This window comes from Saccopteryx bilineata, chromosome 1 (assembly GCF_036850765.1).
Source record: "Saccopteryx bilineata isolate mSacBil1 chromosome 1, mSacBil1_pri_phased_curated, whole genome shotgun sequence".
Taxonomy (NCBI): Eukaryota; Metazoa; Chordata; class Mammalia; order Chiroptera; family Emballonuridae; genus Saccopteryx; species Saccopteryx bilineata.
In genome coordinates, this window is record NC_089490.1 from 394,951,497 (window position 1) to 394,973,756 (window position 22,260).

At 51.3% G+C, this 22,260-nt stretch overlaps 1 protein-coding gene across 1 annotated transcript; it reads left to right on the forward strand.

Moving 5' to 3' along the window:
- The first annotated feature begins 13,677 nt into the window (after nt 1–13,677).
- LOC136320879 (pepsin A) lies at nt 13,678–21,902 on the forward strand. Its single transcript, XM_066254022.1, has 9 exons — nt 13,678–13,777; nt 14,897–15,053; nt 15,529–15,646; nt 16,174–16,292; nt 17,464–17,663; nt 19,216–19,332; nt 20,246–20,390; nt 20,483–20,581; nt 21,578–21,902. The coding sequence occupies exons 1-9, from the start codon at nt 13,725–13,727 to the stop codon at nt 21,725–21,727; spliced, it is 1,158 nt and encodes a 385-aa protein (XP_066110119.1). The 5' UTR covers nt 13,678–13,724; the 3' UTR covers nt 21,728–21,902.
- The last annotated feature ends 358 nt before the right edge of the window (nt 21,903–22,260 follow it).

Below are 22,260 nucleotides of genomic sequence, written 5' to 3' on the forward strand. Positions count from 1 at the left end.
CAGTCTCCTCTGATCTTCTGTCTCCAGCACTGGGTGCCAGCCACATAGTAGGCCCTCAGTAAATACAAGTGGACTAAATGAATGGCTGAATTGTCTGTCAGGTGTTCCCTAGAGCACATTGCAGCGGCTGTGACAGGAGACCCCCCTGGTGGCAGCACGGCTCACTGTCATTATCTCAACCATAAAAGGTCAGGGTTACTCCCCTGAAGGAGTCTGAGGCCAGGGCCAGACTGTTCCTGGGGCTATACGTGTACAGCCTGAGCCACCAACATGAGGATCAGTTCTCATCTTCAAAGGAAAACTCTCCCCTGTCCTCCACTCTTATCCTTTCCCAATTGCAGACCAAAGAGATTTCTAGGCTTTGGTAAGAGAAAAAAATGTGTGTGTGAGGCGGGGCGGGGCGGGGGGGGGGGGAGCTCTTGAACAATTCTTGTCACAGTGTAAATTGGTACAATCTTTTTGGAGATAATTTGTCCTCAAATATGTCTGGCCTTGGTCCCAGCAATTTTGCTTCCAATATTTATGGTAAGGCAAAAGTCAGAAATGCCTGCAAACCTGAATGAGCAAGGGTGTCATTCTCAGAGTGTCTTATAAAAGGGAAAACCTGGAACATTCCAATGTCCATTAAACATAGTGTCCACAGCATAGCCAGACCATCACGCAGCCACCTTAAAACCATGTTTTAGAAGAATGTTTAATGTTATGAGGAATCATTTTAACGTGACATTAAGAGGAAAGAACAGAATACAGAACAGCATGACCACAGGTTTGCTAAGCACCTGGAAGACAGGGCAGCATTCTGGCCTGACACACACGTCCCGGAGCTCCTCAGTCTGGGTTCAAATCCCAGCTCTGACACGCACATCCCAGTCACGTGACCATGGATAAATTCATCTCTGGACATCTGCTTTCTTTCTGTCATTTTGAGATAAGAATAGTTCCTCCCTCATTAATCATCAGGGATATGCAAATCAAAATGACAATGAGACATCGCCTCACACCTGTTAGGATGGCTACTATTAAAAAAAAAGTCAACAAGTGTTGGTGAGGATGCAGAACCCTGTACACTGTTAGTGTGAATGTACAATGGTATAGCCATTGTAGAAAACAGGATGGAAGTTCCTCAAAAAAGTTCAAAACAGAATTTGTATAAGACCCAGCAATCCCACTTCTGGATATTTACCCAAAAGAATTAAAATCGGGATCTCAAGGAGCTGTCTGTACCGTCGTGTTCCTTACAGCGTTATTCACAATGACCAAGAAGTGGAAACGACTTCAGTGTCGGTCAGCAGATGAATGGATGAAGAAAATATACAGACAATGGAATATTATTCAGTCATGAAAAAGAAGAAAATCTTGCCATTTGTGACAACAGGGATAGAACTCGAGGGCTTATGCTAAGTGCAATAAGCCGGTCACAGAAAGACAAACACTGAATAATCCCACATACGTGAGGTATCTTAAGTAGTCAAACTCTTAGAAGCAGAGAGTGGAGTGGTGGTTGTCAGGAGTTCAGGGAAGGGGGGAATGAAGAGTTGCTATTCGACAGGTATGATGTTTCAGTTATGCAAGACGGGTGAGTTCTAGAAATCTGTTATACAACATTGTGCCCATAGTCACCAACACTCTCCTGTGCACTCAAAATTTGGTGAAGAGGGCGGATCGCATATTAAATGTTCTTGCCACAATAAAAATTAATTAAGAATAAAAAAATAGTCCCTTCTAGTTGGGGGAAAGGGCAGGGTTTGGAATGGGGGTTGACTGCTAATGAGTATGGCATTTCTTCTTAGGGTATCAAAACCATTCTAAAATTAAATTATGAGATAGCTGTCCAGCTCCGTGAATACACTAAAACATACTAAGCTGTACGGCCTGAAATGATAGAATTTATGACATGTGAAATATATCTCAATCAGACTATACAAGTACTATATATAAAATAATAACAGGGAAAAATAGTCCCCACCTTCTTGGTCTATAATGAAGATTCAATGCATTAATCTATAGAAAACCTTTGGGACGGTGCCTGTCACATAATAGCATGTGTTATTACTAATGTCACACATCCAACAGAAAAAGACGAAATGTATGTAACAGTGGTTATACTCAGGAGGCAGCACTATGGGAAATTTTTCCTCTCATACTTTTTTTTTTCAGTGATGGCTTTTAAGAATAAAGGAAAGCTAAAAATTATTCTCTAAAAGACAGAAGCTTCCCGCGGAGAGAGGACCGCATATGTCTTTGCTGGGGTTGCCTGCTGCAGCAGGTCGACTCCCACGGAAAAAAAGCCTTTTGGAAACAGATGGCAAAGGGCTGACATCTAGTGGTCAAGATGGGTAATACGTTCACACCCACATAGGCTTACCCTGGTGGACCTGCCTGCCCATTGTTCCGTGTACTACTTAAACATCTATTTAGCAACATAAGACCACAGTCACGTCAATTTTCCTACGTTTAAACCTGCTGGTCCCACTTTGAAAAATAGGTATATTTATATAGAGAGATTTAGCTATAAATTATAATATTAGCTATAAATATTTCCCAGGGAATATTTGGAGACTACCCTCATATTAACAGCAGGGAAATTATTCCCTGGAAGAAATATGTTTTTGGCTCCTAAAATGATGAATGTAGCCTGACCGGTGGTGGTACAGTTGATAGAGTGTCGATCTGGGACACTGAGGTCCCAGGTTCAAAACCCTGAGGTCACCAGCTTGAGCACGGGCTCATCTGGCTTGAGCACGGCCCGCAGGCTTGGGCAAGGGATCATCAACATGATTCCATGGTCGCTGGCTTGAGCCCAAAAGTTGCTGGCTTGAAGCCCAAGGTTGCTGGCTTGAGCCCAAGGGCACTGGCTTGACAAGGGGTCGCTGGATCAGCTGGAGCCCCCAGGTCAAGGCACGTATGAGAAAGCAATCAAAGAACAACTAAAAGTGACACACTGCAAGTTCTCATTTCTCTCCCTTTCTGTCTCTCCTTCCCTCTTAAAGAAAAAGGTGATGAATATGAACCATGTCCACTGAGGAAAGAGTGGAGATAGGGAATATAGAAAACAAAGTCACTTTAACCAAGCTACTAAAAGTATTAACATGATCAAGGCTGAGGCATGAGGAAAGATTCTGCTTTCGTTCTCACTAGCCTGGGAACTAGTTAAACTTTGTTGAAGCTTTCAGTCCTGGATCAACGCCTGGATATACACCTGGACATATAACTAACCTTCAGATAGTCCCCTGACTACCCCTTGTAGGACTCAGGTACTCAGACCACCTGACATCACAGCCGGATGAGATCAGAACCCCTGGAATCCATCCTCCAGACTGCCTGCCATCTGACTGATACTCCGTCCCAAACAAAGAATACGGGACTCATCATTCACAGAAATGTACTTTTTTTTTTTTTTACAGAGACAGAGAGTCAGAGAGAGGGATAGACAGGGACAGACAGACAGGAACGAGGAGATGAGAAGCATCGATCATTAGTTTTTCGTTGCGCATTGCGACACCTTAGTTGTTCATTGATTGCTTCCTCATATGTGCCTTGACCGCAGGCCTTCAGCAGACCAAGTAACCCCTTGCTCGAGCCAGCGACCTTGGGTCCAAGTTGGTGAGCTTTTGCTCAAACCAGATGAGCCAGCGCTCAAGCTGGCAACCTCAGGGTCTTGAACCTGGGTCCTCGGCATCCCAGTCTGGCGCTCTATCCACTGTGCCACCGCCTGGTCAGGCGGAATGTATTTTTTGCTATTAAGAACTTTTAACTTTTTCTTCTTTCTTTGGGACACTTCTGGGTTTTTGCCCAGCTGTGTTCCAAGTTTATAAACTCTAAGATCCTTGAAGAAAATCTCACTCACTTATTTCTTGCAAATCCACCAGATTTTTTTTTGAGTTTGTTCAACACCATATACAGAAAAGGGAAGCCCATGTACACCTGAAACTGATATACAATAGTGTTGTATGCAAACTGTAATAGAAAAATAACATTAAAAATAATAGCAATAATAACTGCCTGTCATACAGTGCTATTTTGTAGAAGGATGCAATATATCATAAAAAGAAATTTTTTTTAATTAAAATAACTGGTCAGGGAAAGTACAGCCCAAACGGCAGGCCACAAACACGCCCATTGTTTCCCTTCATCTTTCAGATCTATAGTCTGTCTGATGGTCCCTCTTCAGTGGTCCCTCCATCTGAAATGTCAATCCCTGTCCCCTTCCGTGATTTCCCTTCCCTCCGCACTGTCATTTCACATATTATATAACTTATTTCTTTGTTCTGTGATTATCTGTTTCCTGCCCTGGAGTGTAAACTCAAGACGATAGCGATTTGGTTTGTCTTGTTCTTTGAATGATCGATCCCCAGTGCCTAAATCGGGGATGGAAATAAAGCAGATACTTAATAAGTATTCAGGGGATAAATGAGTGCTATGTGAAATCAATGTTAAGAAAACACCGTGTGATAGGTTCACCGGAAGGACAAGTCTGCAGAAGCAAGCAGTGTGGACATGGCCAGCTGTATCCGTCTATATCCGTTTGCTCAGGCGCTGTAACAAACCCCACAGACGGGGTGGCTTAAACAACAGAAATGTATTTTCTCGCAGTTCTGAAGGCTGGAAATCCGAGATCAAGGTGTCTGTAGGGAATTCCTTCTGAGGCCCCTCTCCTTGGCTTGTAGGTGGCTGTCTTCTTCCAATGTTCTCACATGGTCTTTCCTCTGTGTGTATCTTTGTCCTAATCTCCTTTTCTAATAAGGACACCAGTCAGATTGGATTTGGACCCATCCTGGTGACCTCATTCAATCTCAGTCATCTCTTGAGAGAACCTACCTCCAAATAGAATCACATTCAGAGGTGTGTGGGTTAGGACTTCAATATGTGAATTTGGGATGTACAATTCAGCGCTTAACACTGAGAAGGGCAGGGGTTGTGGCTGGTGTTGCCTGTACACCAGCAGTGTGATCTCAGAGCCTCCAGCCAGGCTCAGAAGCCTCTCTGCTTAGCCAAGCTTCAGAAGCATTCCTGAGAGTCAGCTTGGGTGTTTAGGGCTCAACCATCTGCTCGACATCTACTCTGTGCCCGGTTCCAAGCCCTATAAAAGTGGAAGGGGGAACACACTACTGGGCTGATTTCAACTTCCAACTTAGATATTATTAAAACATCTCATATGCCCCCTCCTCTATGAAGGCCTCCTAGATGTCTCCTGGAAGTGAGCTCTTTTACCTAAACGACCCATAGCACTTGGTCTTTTCCATGTCCCGCTCCAGGCCACGGTGGGTGATGCAAGGCAGGGAGCGGGACAGAGGAAGGTGACAAAGCCTTCTACTGGGATTTGTAGCCTCCCCCTCCCACACCCCACCCGGGCAGAGGCATGGAGACCCTGAAGTTGTTGCTGCTGCAGGTCCTTTGGGCAGGGAAGGCTGGCGTCCCAGCTGCTTCAAAAATGACTTTGTCCATCTGGAGCAGGAGGCCCCAGGACAAGGGTTTTAAATACCCCTCCACCACACCCCAGCTCCCTCCACTGTAACCAAACACAATAGTCACAGGTCGTAAGCCAGGACCCAGGTCCCCAGCAGAAGGCAGAGGGCCTAGGTCAGATCAGATTGGATCGGTAAAGGCAGAGAGGATCAGGTCCAGAGGCTTGCTTTCCAGGGAGTAACGTGGCACGAGAGATACGGAGGACAAAGGAGCTGGGGCCCCGTGGGGCGGCACCATTATCAGAGGGACCTTGACCTTTGGCCCACCATCTCCAGCAGGTTCTTGCTGGGCCCAGGACAGGTTCAGCTCAGGGGGGCCACCATGAGGAGGAGCTTGGGGCTGCAAGGGGCAGAGGGAGCCTTCTGAGAACCCCTTTGTTCCCGCCATGGGACTGCGGGCCAATTCCTTGGTTACCCTCCAGTCCCTGGGAATTTTCCATACCCCAGTTATTATCTCTGCCCTCTGCCAGCCCACTCCCAAGTTTCAAACACTTCCTCATCTGCTTCCAGTCAACCCCTGCTCTGCCCAGTCTGAATTTCTGCTTCCTCCAAGCCCTTCCCTTGCCTTTCACCCAACCCTTTCTGAGGGCGACCAGCCGGGTTGTGGGCGGCTGGGGTTGAGGCTCTAGGCCATGCCTCTCCTTTCTGGGGACGCCCCATGGGCACATTCCTGATCCCAGTAACCACTGCCTCCCCTCTGTTTCCTGTCTGCCCACGAGAGCTTGGACTACACCGCCCAGTGCCCTTCCTGCTCCAGGGCCACAGAGTTGGGGCTATCGGGGTCCAAGATGGTCCTCACTCCCCATGCTCCTGGCCCTTGAGGGCAAGTGGGCTCCTGCTGTCCCTAGAGTTAACTTATTCATTCATTCAATCAATCATTCATTCAATCAATCATTCCCTCATTCACATATTCATTCACTTAATTAACGTGTATGGAAGATCTAATCTACACCAGCTGCCAAATAGCAACCCAGATTCTGCTTACATACCTCCCACGGAGCAGAGCTCACTATCCATAGGTCGTTTTATTCATAATCAACGATTTCATTTGCTGAGGCAGAACTTCTTCCCCTGTCAGGGCCCCAGAGAGGGGCTCTGGGAGGTCTGAAATTGGGTGCGCATTTCTGTGTGTCTTCCTGGGAAGAGGTCCTGAGCTTTCACCGCATTCTAAGAGGCAGTAAACGCTTGCAAGTGTGGGCTCAGGATCCAGACAACCTGCCTTTGAACCCCAGCTCCGGCCCCTGCCTGCAGGGTAACCTCGAACAGTTCCCGAATCTCCTTGCATCCCCCCAGAAAAACGTGAACAAGGGGAGTACCTCCGTCACAGGGTCGTTGAATGAGACAATTCACAGAACCCACGGCCTTTATACGTGGCAGCCATTATGTTCACAGGCCTCTGTGCCTTACTGTCATCGGTGGGCTCTGCTTCCTTGTCCTGGTGACTTGTCCGGGTGGAAGGGGCTCCATTCCACCTGCCCTAAGGAGATGAACTGTCCCCCTTGCCGGCCCTGGGGGGTCTGGAAGCCTAACTAGGAATTCATTTTCCTTGGTAAATAATGAGGAGTTAGAGCCAGAACGAAGGGACTCCCCACTCCTCCACTGTTTTCGTAGTGAAGCATAACAGACATGTAAAAGTATGCTTAAAGCCTATACAATTGAACACATTATCATAATACACACAAATAACCCCACCCAGGTCAAGAAATAGAACATGGCAGCCCTGAAGCCTCCCACATGTCTCCATTCAAGACAGCGTCCCCCCCCCCATGACCCCAGGAATCTCTCAGGCCCTGTAGGACAGGCACAGTCAGCATCATGACACGCTGAGCAGGACGCCAGCTCGGCCTCTCGCTTCTCTGCACTGTGGGCACACTGCTGAACCTCTCTGAGCCTCAGTTTACCGGCTACAAATCTGTAAAATGGTGCCATTTAGTCCTGCCATTTAGTATCTGTCATGAGGAGAGGCCACATGGGTACTTGGCATGGCACATGTATGTGGCCGACACCTGCGGGCAGATTATCATTCATCTGAGTGGGGAAAGCTAGAGGGGAGAAATTTTCTTGGGGTGAGGAGCAGGAGAGCGCTCACCTCTGCACCCCAGACTCCAAAACTGCGAGTAACATAGACACACAGGAGGGAAGGGTTTGAAGAGCACCTGTTTCAGAGGTTTTCCAAATTGCATTCCTGTGAGTCCCAGGGTTCCGTGACAATGTCCTGTGGGGTCATTGTCTCCTCCGGGTCTTGGAAGACCTTTGGGTCTTCCTCCGCTCCGCGCCTGAGAACTTGGTGCTTCTTTTCTATAATGGCATCACATGCAAGTAAGGTTTTGTGCAAAGATAATGTGCTACTAAAAAATTAAATCACTACTGCAAACTTCTGCAAATTGTAATAAATGACAACCTCATTTTTTATTGCACCAGAGACTTGCAGGTACTTCCTAAGAACACCGACAGATGGCCAACATGCACATGAAAAGGCACTCAACATTCTAATTCATCGGGAAACCCACATTGGAACGACAGGGAGTATCTCCTTACACCCACCAGAACGGCTGAGATTGGAATGATTGACACACCAAGTGTGACAAGGATGTGGAGCAACTGGAACTCTCCCTCCCTCAAAAAATGACACCACCCTCTCTGGAAAACTGTTCTGCATTTTCTGCTCATGCCAAACACATGCCGGCCCTATGATCTAGCAATTCCACTCCTGAGTTACCCCCAACAGAAACGCATGCATGCGCTCACCCAGGGGCATGGACTAGAATGTTCAGAGCAACGCTGTGCTTAAGGAGCCCACACTGGAAGCTACTCAAATGCCAATCTACCGGAGATGAAAGGAATCAACAAAATGTCAATTTACACAGAGGGATGACATACAGCAATGAAAACAACCGATTTGTGACACACGCAGCACCAAGGAGACTAGACACAGAAGCGCGCTTGCTATATGGTGTGCCATTTCCCTAAAGTACAAAAACAGACCAAATCAACCTTCGCTGTTCAAAGTTAGAGTAGTGATCATGTTTGACTTGGGCAGTGGGTGTGTAGCCGGAAGGGAGCCTGAGGGAGCTTTGGGAGTCCTTGTAACGTTGTTTCTTAATCTCGTAGTGGTCACATGGCTATGTTCCGTGTGTGAAGATCAATCAAGCTATTCCTTATGACATGTATTTTTCTATGTGCATATTATATTTCAAGAAAAAAATAATTTTTAAATGATGATGCTGACTTATAAGAAATCCCTTGGAAAACACACAAGCACTTCATTCTCCTTTAGAAAGTAATTTGCAAAAAACAGTGTGTATTGTGCTGTATGGTCCCATTTTTTAAGTAAATCTATATGTTCACTTACGGCATTAATGGTAGATAGTTCTGGGCAGTGGGATTAGGTTGTTTAAAATTTTTTATTTACCTGTAAATAATCTGCAATGAACATGCATTATTTGTATCCTTGGGCCAAAAGTGTTGTTACAAATTCGATTTTAAAAACCCATGCCCATTTCTGGAGAAACGCTGCAGGTCTGGGCCTGGGGAGCGGGGACGTGTTCTCTGTGTTTCTGGAAGACTCCGTGCCCGGGGTAAGACCTCGGCAGAAAGAAAGCTCGCAGGGGACCGGCCGTCCCTGCTCCTACCGGACCAGCTCGATAACACTTATCGCACGTAAGCGCTCCATCCTGGTCTCGCCATTCTGGGTTGTTTAGATTGCGTCCCATGGCTTGATTTGATATGTTCACAGAACATTTTCTGAACACCTGCGCCCTTGGCTGGGGCTGCCCTCCGTGAGTGATGCAGTTCCCAGTGCCCCTCAGAGCCGGGTGCCAGGAGGAGCTAATAGCAAAGTAAACGTTGCTGTCTAATCTCTCCGCCAGGCTGGTCTGGCACGGTCAGATTACACGGCTTCCCGGCTGGCAGCCACCGTCAGCCCTGGCTGACGATCAGCCCCCATGGAGAGAGTGCACAGTCCTGGGATTCCACCTTTCCTCCCAGGAGTTCGTCTGGGGACAGGGTAGAACGGCTTCTCTGCGTGGCCCTGGCATGCCAGCTGCAGCCATCACAGAATGTCCGCCTTACACTTTCCAGAGGTCCCCAAACTTTTTACACAGGGGGCCAGTTTACTGTCCCTCAGACCGTTGGAGGGCCGCCACATACAGTGCTCCTCTCACTGACCACCAATGAAAGAGGTGCCCCTTCCGGAAGTGCAGCGGGGGGCTGGATAAATGGCCTCAGGGGGCCGCATGCGGCCGCGGGTCGTAGTTTGGGGACGCCTGCTTTAACCGATGGGCAGAAACCAAGTGGATGTGTGTGGGCCCAGAGGACAAGACTCTCCCAAGACCAGGGCCTTCTGTGACCCCAGTTCTTAGTCCTGTCTGTATCACTTCTTAGTTATGCGACCCTGTGCTGATCACTTAAACCTTCTGAACTGTGTCTGTAGGACTAAATGCAAGAATGATAATTTTTTAAAAAGCTCATGTATCTCAAAGCACTCAGAAAAGTAAGGAGAGCCACGGAAATGCAAGCCTTGTTGTAGCGACAGAGGTCTGCAGATTAGCAGACGGACGATACCCCCGCCCTCCTCCGATCGCTGACATCGTCTGTGTAGAACGCCACCTCGCTGGGCACTGACACGGCCTCAAACGGAGGCAGCCAGGTGGATCTCTGTGGAGTTGTCTGTGTTAATTTTCTATTGCTGGTTACGAACTGACACAAATTTAGCAACTTAACACAACTCACACTGATTATCTCAGTTTCTTTGGGTCGGGAATCCAGGCTCCATCTGGCTGGGTCCACCGCTTCAGAGCCCCTCACAGGCTGCGGGTGGAGGGATGTGGTTTCACCTGAGGCTCACGTGGTTGTGGACTCGTTCCTTGTGGATGGTCAGATGGGGCCTCAGTCACCACTGGCTGTTGGCTGGAGGTTCTGCTCTCCGTTCCTTGCCATGCGAGCCTCTCCATGAGGCAGTGGCTTCATCAGAGCCAGCAAGTGAGACAGTCTGTACAGAGACAGAAGTGACCACCCCCTAGAATATAATCACAAAAGGGACATCCCATCTGCTTTGCCATATCCTATTGGGTAGCAGGCAGTCCCTGCACAGGCTCAAAGGGAGGGGCTACCAGGGGCATGACTCCCCGGAGGCAAGGATGACTGGGGACCATCATGGAGTCTGCCGTACACTCAGAATTGGTGCCACCAAGCATGCCAGCTTCCCCAGGATGTTTAAATCTCTAATGTGGGAAGACATCTATCTTCACCGATCCAAGAGCTTCCCATTACTGTGATCCCGAGACCTGTCTGAGTGGAAAGGAAAGATGCCTCCCCTCTGCCCTCTCTTGAGCCAATGACAAAGTCCTTGAAGGCACGGCCTATGCCTGTCCTGCTCATGGATGCACCGCCAGCCGCTAGAGCATGCCTACCCGGCACAATGCCGGTGCATGATAAAACCGTGCCGAATGAATGTGTGAACGGGCATATAAACAGAGTCCTACAAATGTTGCCTTTTGAGTCTGGCCTCTCTCATCCAGTGTGACGCTCAGAAGATTCGCCCAGGGGGTCATTCGTCCAATGCCTAGCCCTCTCCCATCGTAAGGCTGCGCGTCACGGCCCCTCTTTCCGGGGGCCAGCTGAGGGAAATTAGTGTCGTTTCCAGTGTTTTGGCAATTAGGAAAAACAATTCTGTAAACATTGTACACCGGTCTTTGTGGGGACGTATGCTTTTCATTTCTTTTGAGTAAATACCCAAGAGGCAGATTGCTGGGTCACATGGTAAGTGCCCGTTGACTTCGTGAGAGACGGCAAAACTGCTTCTCCACCGTGGGCTGTGCCCGCTCGCAACGGAGGGGAGCTGCGCCGCTCAGTGTCCTCCTGTGGACTGAGCGTCGACAGGGTCACTGTAGCCACTCCAAGTGCACAGCTCCTTCACACTCAACGTTTCATCCTCGCCACCTCCCTACGAAACTGACCCATTTCACAGAGGAAAACACTGAGTCTCAGAGAGACTGGATCACTGGCGTGGAGTCTCACAGTGATTCAGAGGCTGGGCTGGGGTGCAGAGGCAGGCCCCGGAGCCGGGGCTCCTCCTCAGATTCTTCCACAGCCTCTGGGAAAAGCCAGTCGGTGGAGGAAGGAAGCAGACGTGGGCGTGACAGAGACCTGCTCTCCCGTGCCACCTCAGGCAAGCAGCGTGACTTCTCTGTGCCTCAGTTTCCTCGTCTGTAAGATGTGAGTGGTAACATAACGTACAGGCTGAGCTGAGGGAGTAAGAGCTCATGCATCTGGGCTTCCCTACCTCCCCTCAAGACCAAGGGACCATGTCACCCCGTGTACGTGACCAGAATGGCTGGCACGACGTGGCATTAATTAAAACACTGCAGCACGCCACTCACGGAGGGAGATGAAGGATGAATACAGCACACGCCATGTTCTCCACGGTCCATTCCCAGCCTCTCCGTGCTGACAGCCCCCTGACTCAGCCCACTGCCACCCAACACATTGCCCTCCATTTCAAGGCTGAAAAGTGCACACGAAAGACTCAGTTCTCCTTTCTCTCTTTAAAACAACAAAAAAAAGAAGCTTCATAAATGCATAACGTATACGAAAAGCATAAAGAATACTGACGAACACCCATCTACCCACCACCCAGCGTAAGACACCAATTACCTTTCAAGACCCCGACGAGCCCCCACCCCGGCCTCTCCCTCCCGCCCTCCCTCCCAGTGGTAACCTTGATCCAGGACCAGGCAGCATCTTCAGGTCCATCGGCCTCTCCATGTGAGTGCTGAGAGATCAGCCCAACGGTGAGAGCGCAGCCCAAAGGAGAAAGGCGTGAGCGGGAGGGACAGAGAGAGGAAGCAGGCACCAGACAGTGTGACAGTGGAAAGCGCGGGTCAAGGAGCTATATTTGTGGCATGAAGATGGTTTAACAAGTGGTTTTGAAATACAAGTGTGCATTGTACTAACCGCCACGGGTCCTGAACTTGATCCGCACCGCCCACCCCTCCACATTCACCCAGAGGCACTGGGAGAAATTTGCAGTTTTTATAGAATCAATGTCTCCTGGCGCTGAAAAGACTAAGGGTGGCCCAAGGAATCTGATTTCAGAACAAGAGCGGCAGATAGAGCTCACCACCCACTGGTGACCTCCCTCCCCCACATTTCCCACCCTTATAATTCCCGAATCGAGCTTTTCACTCCATTGTGTCCGCTGAATAAACCCCATCAAGTGGAGAATCCATTGGATTGTTAAGCATCCTCTGTTGGGAAGAGACTTTCTATTAAGAAGAAATGACTTTCTAAGTCACTCACACACTAGTATAAATTTTCCCAGATGGCTTTGCTCCACGGCAGCCAATTCAGCCAGGGTTTTAGCCGATTCATCCTTCATCTCCCTCAGCCATTCTGGTAACTTACACGGGGTGACATGGTCCCTTGGTCTTGAGGGGAGGTAGGGAAGCCCAGGCGCATGAGCTCTTACTCTCTGAATATAGAGAGTCAGACCCAGTGGGATCTCAAAGGTGGAGGCTTCGAGCAACTGAGAGGGAGGGAGAGGAGCAGGAGGAAGAGAGGGAGCTCAGAGAGTGAGGGGCACACCTTCCAAAGACACACCCGGCCTGTGTCAGGGAAGGCAGCAATCTTCCACCTGCTCCATCCCTCCTCGTCCTCCGCATACTCATGGCTTTCCACAACGCAACTGCTGTGAGAAAGGAGACACCAAAACGCCCCGAGCAACAACAGTTCCGTAAGGAAATGTCTTGAGTCCCAAACCTCTGGCTTATGAATGTGCTTTGGGGTCACAGCTACAAGAACATGGCTCACCACTAAGTGGGGAGCTGCTCTCCAAGGACCCCAGCCGCCTGTCCCACTGGGACGGATCAGGGTCCACTGGGCTCCTTGGACCTCTGTTCAATGTTAAGTGCACATTAACCCAATTGTATCAAACTATTCAGCGTATGGAGTTCTAACGCATTTCATTATGTAAGGACTAAGCCTCCGATCTGGTCTGTGGCTTGCTCTCCACACATCCATCCGGACCCACCGTGGGCAGTGGTTACAATGGAAAGCTACACTACTGGAAACTTCTCAGAACAGGGACAGTCTTATCAGGAAAGTGTGTGTTTGGGATTAGAACAATGGGTGGCATTTGAGGGCTGATAAGACCGATTCCTGAGCCCGTGGGGTGTGTGTATATAAGGAGCCGCTCCACCTGCCGCTGTACGCTTTCCGCCCACCTCCCCTTCTCCGGAGACTCGGGACCCAGGAGCAACCATGAAGTGGCTACTGCTGCTCAGCCTGGTGGCGCTCTCGGAGTGCCTCTACAAGTCAGTCTGGGGGACACGCAGCACAGAGAGCCGCTTCCACCTGGCTACTGCCCTCTGCTGCCGTCACACTGCCTTTCTTTCCTCCCGAATTTTTCTTCTTCCCTTAGCTCCTCTCTTGACCACTTCTTGGTTTCTCTCTCTCTCTCTCTCTCTCTCTTTCTCTTTCTCTCTCTCTCTCTCTCTCTCTCTCTCTCTTTCTCCCCCTGTCCTTTCAGGAAGCTAGCACTGCCAATGTAGTTCACTGTTCAGAGGACAGTACCATTCCATTCATTTCAACTGAAGAGTACAGGAGGACAGAGAGCCCAGCTTACCTCTCTCGGGAGTGCTTACTTTTTTTTTTTTTTTTTTTTTTTGTATTTTTCTGGAGTTGGAAACGGGGAGGCAGTCAGACAGACTCCCGCATGCACCTGACCGGGATCCACCCAGCATGCCCACCAGGGGGCGATGCTCTGCCCATCTGGGGCGTTGCTCTGTTGCAACCAGAGCCATTCTAGCGCCTGAGGCAGAGGCCATAGAGCCATCCTCAGCGCCCGGGCCAACTTTGCTCCAATGGAGCCTTGGCTGCGGGAGGGGAAGAGAGAGACAGAGAGGAAGGAGAGGGGGAGGGGTGGAGAAGCAGATGGGCGCCCCTCCTGTGTGCCCTGGCCAGGAATCGAACCTGGGACTCCTGCACGCCAGGCCAATGCTCTACCACTGAGCCAACCGGCCAGGACCAGTGCTTATTTTTTTAAATGAGGATTTCTGGACTCCAAGGAGTGAAGCACTAATGGCGGGATTTTGTTCGAGACCTCGAAACACTCCCAAGCCCAAAGCACTTCGTGTAAGACCAGCTGGGGCCATGCACCTGGGCATGACCAGCTGCCAGTGGTTCGTCCTCTTGAGTCCAGCCTGCATTTGGTCCCAGCTCCATCACCGGGCCAGGCAACTTTGGACAACCACGGAGCCTCTTTGTGTTACTGTATCCCAAATGGGAGCGTCTTCCCTCTTGACCCCCTCCCTTTGTCCTCTCTCGGGCAGCTTCCTTGTCTTTCCAGGCCTTCCCTAGCACCCCCTGAGCAGACCCCTTGCCCAATGACTGCTCCTCTCCCCTAACCATCCCTTTGCCAACGCTGGCCACAGGGTTCCCCTCGTCAGAAAGAAGTCCTTGAGGGAGAACCTTAGCCAGCATGGCCTGCTGGAGGACTTCCTGAAGAAACGCAACTTCAACCTAGCCAGCAAATACTTTAAGGAGGCCGCCACCGGGACGGCCACCGAGCCCCTGGAGAACTACCTGGATGTGAGTGCGTGGGGGGCGGGGTAGAGGCAGCTCCGAGGACTTGGCCGGGAGGAGGGCGGGTCTAGGGGCTTCCGTCTTTCAGTGACTTATCCCCCTGGTCGGCAAGGTCATGAACAAGCATTTAAGTGTTTACTCAGCTGAGTGCTTTAGGGTTCCACGTTGTCCTCCAAGAACATGCATTCTCTAGGATGATAAGACTAAGACAGACTAGTTGAGATTGTGATTAGGTGTTAACGGTGCTTAGAAGAGATCAGCAGAGGGGAACCGGGAGCCATCAGGGAAGGTTTCAAGGAGGTGGGCAGACCAGGTTGGGCCTTGGAGGACGGATGCATAGAACAGGGAGAGAAAGGCAAAGAGAACAGGGAAGGGAAAGGTGGGAGGTGGGCTGAGGAGCCGACCCAGAGACAGTCCTGCGGGGGGGGGGGGGGGAGCAGGGAGCCCCGGGTTTGTGAACGGCGCTGTGTCTGCCCGGCAGATGGAGTACTTCGGCACCATCGGCATAGGAACTCCCCCTCAGGAGTTCACCGTCATCTTTGACACGGGCTCCTCCAACCTGTGGGTGCCCTCGGTCTACTGCTCCAGTCCTGCCTGCTGTGAGTGCCCAGCCCTACCCATCCCGCCCCCCAGCCCCAGCACCAAGTGACGGGGGAGCCCAGAATACCCGGGCTTCAAACAGGTTTCATGTCAAGCCGGCTGGAGCCCCTCAGGCCTTCACTCAGCAGGCATCTGCTGAGCACTTACTCTGCGCCAGGCACTGGGCTCAGGTGCTCCGGGGTCTGCAGAGGGGACTCGTGAGAGGGGACTCATCCCTGAGCCCTGAACTCCAGGAGGCAGGCCAATGGCAGAGAGAGAAGTGGGCAGCCCTGGGCCTGGGGCATCCTTGGGGGAACTGTGGGGTTGGCTGGGGGCCTTCCATCAGTGACATGGTCGCAACTGGTCTAACCAGACAGGAATTAAACATGGAAACACTTGGGCTCCAAAATCCAGGGTAAAGATTACTTTCTCCTCCAAAGCCCACCCCCCAACCCAGAACCCAGGCACTTGCCCCAGGAAGACACCCCCGGACCGTGACTCTCAATCGGCTTTTAGAGGCTGACAATACCACTTCTTGCCCTCACAGCCAACCACCACCGCTTCAACCCTAAGCAGTCCTCCACCTACCAGGCCACCAGCCAGACGGTGTCCATTGCCTATGGCACCGGCAGCATGACAGGCATTCTCGGATATGACACCGTCCAGGTGAGCACCTGCTGGTGGGCCTCCTCTTCCCGTCCAGCACTGGGGCCAGTTTCTAGGGACCTTGGGGGCCACCCAGAACCAGCCCCCCCCCCTGCAAATCAGCTCATTCAAGCAATGTGGGTCTTGGCGATCAAAAAAGTAACCTGAGCCCTGGCCGGTTGGCTCAGTGGTAGAGCATCAGCCTGGCGTGCAGAAGTCCCAGGTTCGATTCCTGGCCAGGGCACACAGGAGAAGCTCCCATCTGCTTCTCCACCCTTCCCCCTCTCCTTCCTCTCTGTCTCTCTCTTCCCCTCCCACAGCGAGGCTCCATTGGAGCAGAGATGGCCTGGGCGCTGGGGATGGCTCCATGGCCTCTGCCCCAGGCGCTAGAGTGGCTCTGGTCGCAACAGAGTGACACCCCAGATGGGCAGAGCATCGCCTCCTAGTGGGCAGAGCATCGCCCCCTGGTGGGCGTGCCGGGTGGATCCTGGTCAGGTGCATGCGGGAGTCTGTCTGACTGTCTCTCCCCGTTTCCAGCTTCAGAAAAATACAAAAAAAAAAAAAAAAAAAATAGTAACCTGACGGGGAGTTGGGAAGGGGGAAGCAGCAGAGATGTCACAGATATTTCCAGATAGGGCCGTAGTGGGTGGGTGGTGCCCGGAGCCGTAAGCCAACCTCAGTCTCACCCAAGCAGAGTGCTATGGGGGGAGAGGGGAGAAGGTAAGAAAAGGCTCGGTTCTCTTTTAGAACCTCCTCCTTCTCCTCCTCCTCCTCCTCCTCCTCCTCCTCCTCCTCCTCCTCCTCCTCCTCCCCCCTCTGCAGCCCCCTCTCCAGTCACAAAAGCTCGGCCAGCTCTCCCTTCTGGGGCGCAGCAGGGGTCAAGGGTTCTGATTTGCCCGGGGTCTGTCTTGCATCCGATCATCAGACACAAGCACACGGTGGCCATCTGTTCCGCAGCAAATTCTCACACCGAGTCACAGACCGCGGCCATCTGGAGATCAGCCGCAATGGCTACCTCCAGCGGATAACAAGTGCTCCTGGGGACGATCGCTCTCCCTCCTGTCCCTCCAGCCTGGTGCCCGGAAGCTGAGTCCTACGCAGAATGAACCGGGACACTCCGGGCCGGGCGCCGGCGCGGCGCAGAGCTCGGTGGACACCAGCTGATCATGAACAACTTGGTCCCCTCTCTCAGGTCGCAGGCATCGCCGACACCAACCAGATCTTTGGACTGAGCGAGACGGAGCCCGGCTCCTTCCTGTACTACGCGCCCTTCGACGGCATCCTCGGTCTGGCCTACCCCAGCATCGCCTCCTCGGGGGCCACGCCCGTCTTCGACAACATGTGGAACCAGGGGCTGCTTTCCCAAGACCTCTTCTCCGTCTACCTGAGCCCGTAAGTTGGGCAGGGAGGTCAAGTTGGGCAGGGAGGTCACCGTCACCTGTTCCAGCAGGGGGCTGTCCAGGGCTGGGCGAGGTGGAGAGGGTCTTAGCGAGCCACGGACTTGAAGGGACAGTATCTAAGGCATGAGGGGTGCATCTTGAGAGAGAGTGGCACCAAATCCCTCTGTGCCCAGCTGTCTTCATTCGGCTTTTCTGACCAGCGTGAGTCTTTGCCACGTTGACTTCCACAGCTCCGATGTCATTAGCCATTTGCTCTCCAGCACTGTCCCCTCATCCCTGGCTCCTCGCCAAAGGTCACCCTTGAAAGTGAATCAGCTTAAAATTGGGGCCAGAATTTCATAGCAAGAAATGAAAAAAAAAAAAAAAGGATTTGGTTGGGACTTGTATCTTGAACAGTGGAACTTCTAAAGGATGAACACAAATTTCTTTTCTTAGTTAAAATCTAGGTTTCAGTTGTGACTATGAGTTAATTCTAAGAATGAATGAAGAGAGAGCCAGGGGCTGGTTTGGGTTGAGTAGAGGTTTATTATGCAGGACTATCTGAAGGTGTCATCACCTTTCCCGAGACACCCACATCCTTCCCTGTCGAAGCAATTTGTCCCAGTCGAATGTTTTCCTTCAGTTGTTCGCTGCTATGCTGTAATCGCACTGTGTTGAGTGCACTGTCGTGCGTTAGCAGCAACGGCGGGGTGGGGCTAGGTGAGTGGGGACCGTCGTACCCGTGGCCAGGTCTTTGGTGAATAATTTCATTGTCAGCATTTGCTTCCCTGTCTCTCCCAGATCTGCAGAGATTTAGACAATGAATAGTCCAGTAACAAGGACCCTGCAACTTAGAACAGAAAGGACCTTTTATTCTTTCTTTTTCCTTCTGGCCACTTCATACTCAGGTTGGCCCTTAAACATACTCTGCCTTTTCAGGTACTTAGGTATTTCATGGAGGGCCATCTTATCTCTCCAACTAGATCAAGGTTTCTCCATCTCCTTGCTGTCAGGGGCCATCCTGTGCATTGTAGGGTGTTCAGCACCCTCCCTGCCCTCTGCCTCCCAGATGCCAGGGAGACCCCACATCCCCCACCCAACCATGACAATGAAAAACAACTCCAGACATTGGCATAGGTCCCCTGGGGGAGAAACAGCCCCTGGGGGAGATTGAGAACTACACTCTCAAGTCTTTAAGAGCAAACCCTGTCAAGTATTCATTTCACATACTTTAGAACCTGGGTTCTAATCTTGGTTCCGCCACTCCCTGGCTGTGTGACCTTGAGCAAGTTGCCTCACCTCTCTGTGTCTCAGTCTGTAAAGTGGAGATAGTAATAGCCGTAGTGGCCAAGGCACGGGCCCTGGTGTAAAGAAGAAAAGAAATGCTGTCTGTCACATACGCCACATGGCTCCTGGCACTGGCTGAGAGACCAATCAAAGTGAATCCACTTAAAATAGAGGCCAAAGGTAGTCCTTAGAGTACACATAGTTTCTGTTCTGTTGAATGAGCGTGTGAAGGAAAGAATGAATTCCTGTCTCCCCCCTCTCCCCGCCCCCATTCATAGCAATGGCCAGAGTGGCAGCGTGGTGATGTTCGGTGGCATAGATTCTTCTTACTACACTGGAAACCTGAACTGGGTGCCTCTTTCTTCTGAGACTTACTGGCAGATCACCGTGGACAGGTGAGATCATTGTGATTAGGCAGCATCCTGGCATGGGCCCCAGATTCCTTTTCTGTATAGACTCATAGTCGACTAAACTTTCCAGAATCCTGCTGGAATAGCCAGCACAGGGGAATGTACCCCAGGAGGGGAAGGGGGAAGCTGGCCAAGCCAAAGAGACCCCGAGAAAGGCACCTCCCTGGAGGAGGAGAGTTGTCTGAGACCCTCAAACACTCTGCGAGAACAAGACGGCCACTTTCCTTCTGGTCACAGAGGCAGGACGATTGACCAGCATCCCCGGGGGAGAGCTGAAGGACCTGGCTGTCCACATAGCCCAGCACTAAGGCGACCTGTGAACTGGCACACACTCCTCTCATTCTAGGAAAAACTGTCACTCTTAGTCTAGAGATAAGGAAAAATGAGAAGTTGTTTCAGGCCATTCCATCCCACATTCCCCACGGAGCCTCAGCCCATCTGTTCTTCCCCTGGCTGGCCTACTGGGGTGACCAATCATCCAGGTTTTCCCAGGAGTGAGCTGTGTCCTGGGACATGAGAATTTTCAGTCCTAAAACCAGGACAGTCCTGGCTAAGCAAGGATGATCTGGTCACCTTGTCTGTCCCAGCCATGCTGAAACTTCAGTTCCTCCAAGTCCCACCCCCTCACCCAGCCCTTCCTCAACATAACTCACCTTTCCAGCTAGACTGTGAACTCCCTGCAGCCAGACGCTGTGTGGCTGTCTTGTCTGGCTCTGCACCTCCATGCCTGGCACAGAGCAGGTGCTCAGGAAACAGTTGTGGAGTGAGCGAACGCCTCAAGGAGTGCGTGCGCGAGAAGCTGGAATTCTATGTAGGGACCCTCTGGAGTCACTTGGTTCCTCCTTGGGGGGTTGCACCCCCGGGGCTAAGGAAACCCTTACTTGAACCTCGCCCTCAGCATCAGCATGAACGGAGAGGCCATCGCTTGCAGCGGGGGCTGCCAGGCCATTGTTGACACGGGCACCTCTCTGCTGTCTGGCCCAACCAACGCCATTGCCAACATCCAGAGCCGCATCGGAGCCACCCAGGACTCAAATGGCCAGGTAAGCCCAGCCCTGACTGCCCTGGTCTAGACCCAGGTGGGAGGTCTGCCATGCAGAACGAACGTAGCCCTGCTAACCCTTGTTCTTTCCAGATGGTGGTCAGCTGCTCAGCCATCAACAACCTGCCCGACATCGTCTTCACCATCAATGGCATCCAGTACCCTCTGGCCCCCAGTGCCTACATCCTGCAGGTAAGGGCACTCTGGGCCTTCCGCCTAGATGTGCTGCATAGACTGTGGCCGCATCGTCCCGCTTGGCACAAGGGAGCGAACACGTCCACAAGCTGCCCCGGACATCTGCTCTGGACAGTATCCAGAGAAAAAGAATACATTAAAAATCAATGTATAAACGAATATCTGGATACACTTCCTCCCCACCACCACCACCAAGAGAAAAAGTCAGGCAAATGATGGCAGCATGAACAGGGTTTCTAGTTGGACACTTGAGTCCAAACCCTGGGTCTCAATTCTGAGTGTGGTTAGATGAGATTGACCGCATCAAAGCCATAAATGGTTGAGCAAATAAAAAGCATTACTTGCATAGGGTCAGGGCTGATATGCTCCTACTGTCTCAATCAAGTAACAAATCTGGAGTCTAATGAACCACAGGAAAACCCTTGACCTCCCACTGTGAAGCCAGGTGGAAGCTTGCTTTGCCCAGCGGGTTGATGCTATTCAAGAAGTACTGATGTCCGGGCCACTTCCCACGTGATTCTGATTATTTAGTAGGGGCAAGGCTTGAGCAGGGGGGTAGGGGTTCAAAACTCCCCAGGTGATTCTAGTGTGCACCCAAGCTTGTGACCCAGTGCCCGGGTGAATAAAAAGGACAAACAGCTGACCTGGTTTGTCACCGAACGGGATCAGGATAATGAGAAAAGGCTGTGTCACCAGGGCTTCCAAAATCCTTCCCAGCAGCTCTCTCCCTAAACCCCTCAGCGCCGGTGCTGATGTCAGGGTTTGTGCATCTGCCAGAAACACTGGATAATGTCTAGTAATCCCTGGAAACCAAGTGCAGCGAGCAGCTTACACAAGCAGACCCCAGGCCAAAAGAGCCAAGTCCCCGGACGTGAGCCAAAAGCTCTTCCGTGCATGTGCCTTGCATCGGACCATGGCCCTTGAGGCTTAGTCTCCAGCACCTTTAGACCTGACTCTGGGTCCCAGCTCTGATTTCACTCTCCTTCTCTCTAGAGCCAGCAGGGCTGTGCCAGCGGCTTCCAGGGCATGAACATCCCCACCGGCTCCGGAGAGCTCTGGATCCTGGGCGACGTCTTCATCCGCCAGTATTTCACCGTGTTCGACAGGGGCAACAACCAGGTCGGCCTGGCTCCCGTGGCCTGAGCCCGAGCCCGAGCCCGTCCACCGCTTCCCGGGAAGCTCTGGCCTCAGCTCCGTGCCCACTCTAGCTGTATATAATTGTCCCATTGGTCTTCCTGTGGGATCGTGGGAGTGGAGCCTTGGCCCTGTTCCCTGTCGTGCCAATAATGTAGAATAAAAACACCACCTCCTGAGAAGTGTTCTGTGGAGTTGGCTTCTCTTCGTTGGTGATTCTCTTCACATCAACAGGATCCGAACACCGGGGCAGGGGAACAGAAATGGGTACGTTCATTTGGACAGCACCGAACAGTGACAGTGGCAGCTCGTACTTCAAATAAAGCCAGGAAAAGAAACGGGCCTTGGCGGGTCCGGCTGGGAGCATCGCATAAAGATGTGGGCGTCAGTGATACCTCAATTAAAAGACAAATAATAATTGGGCACCAGAAATGCCGGGCCGCTGCCTCTTCGTGGAACAGGGCACCTAAGTTCTCGGTCAAGGGAACTGGTTTCTGATTTCTCTCAAAGCCAGTAAGATAATGAGAAAAAGAGAGGGACTA

What these genes read in the sequence shown, in the direction of transcription:
- LOC136320879 (XM_066254022.1), top strand. Translation starts at nt 13,725, where the DNA reads ATGAAGTGGCTACTGCTGCTCAGCCTGGTGGCGCTCTCGGAGTGCCTC. An exon ending in CTCTCGGAGTGCCTCTACAA is followed by an intron (nt 13,778 to 14,896) that starts GTCAGTCTGGGG and finishes CGCTGGCCACAG; the next exon opens with GGTTCCCCTCGTCAGAAAGA. An exon ending in TCGGATATGACACCGTCCAG is followed by an intron (nt 16,293 to 17,463) that starts GTGAGCACCTGC and finishes CCCCTCTCTCAG; the next exon opens with GTCGCAGGCATCGCCGACAC.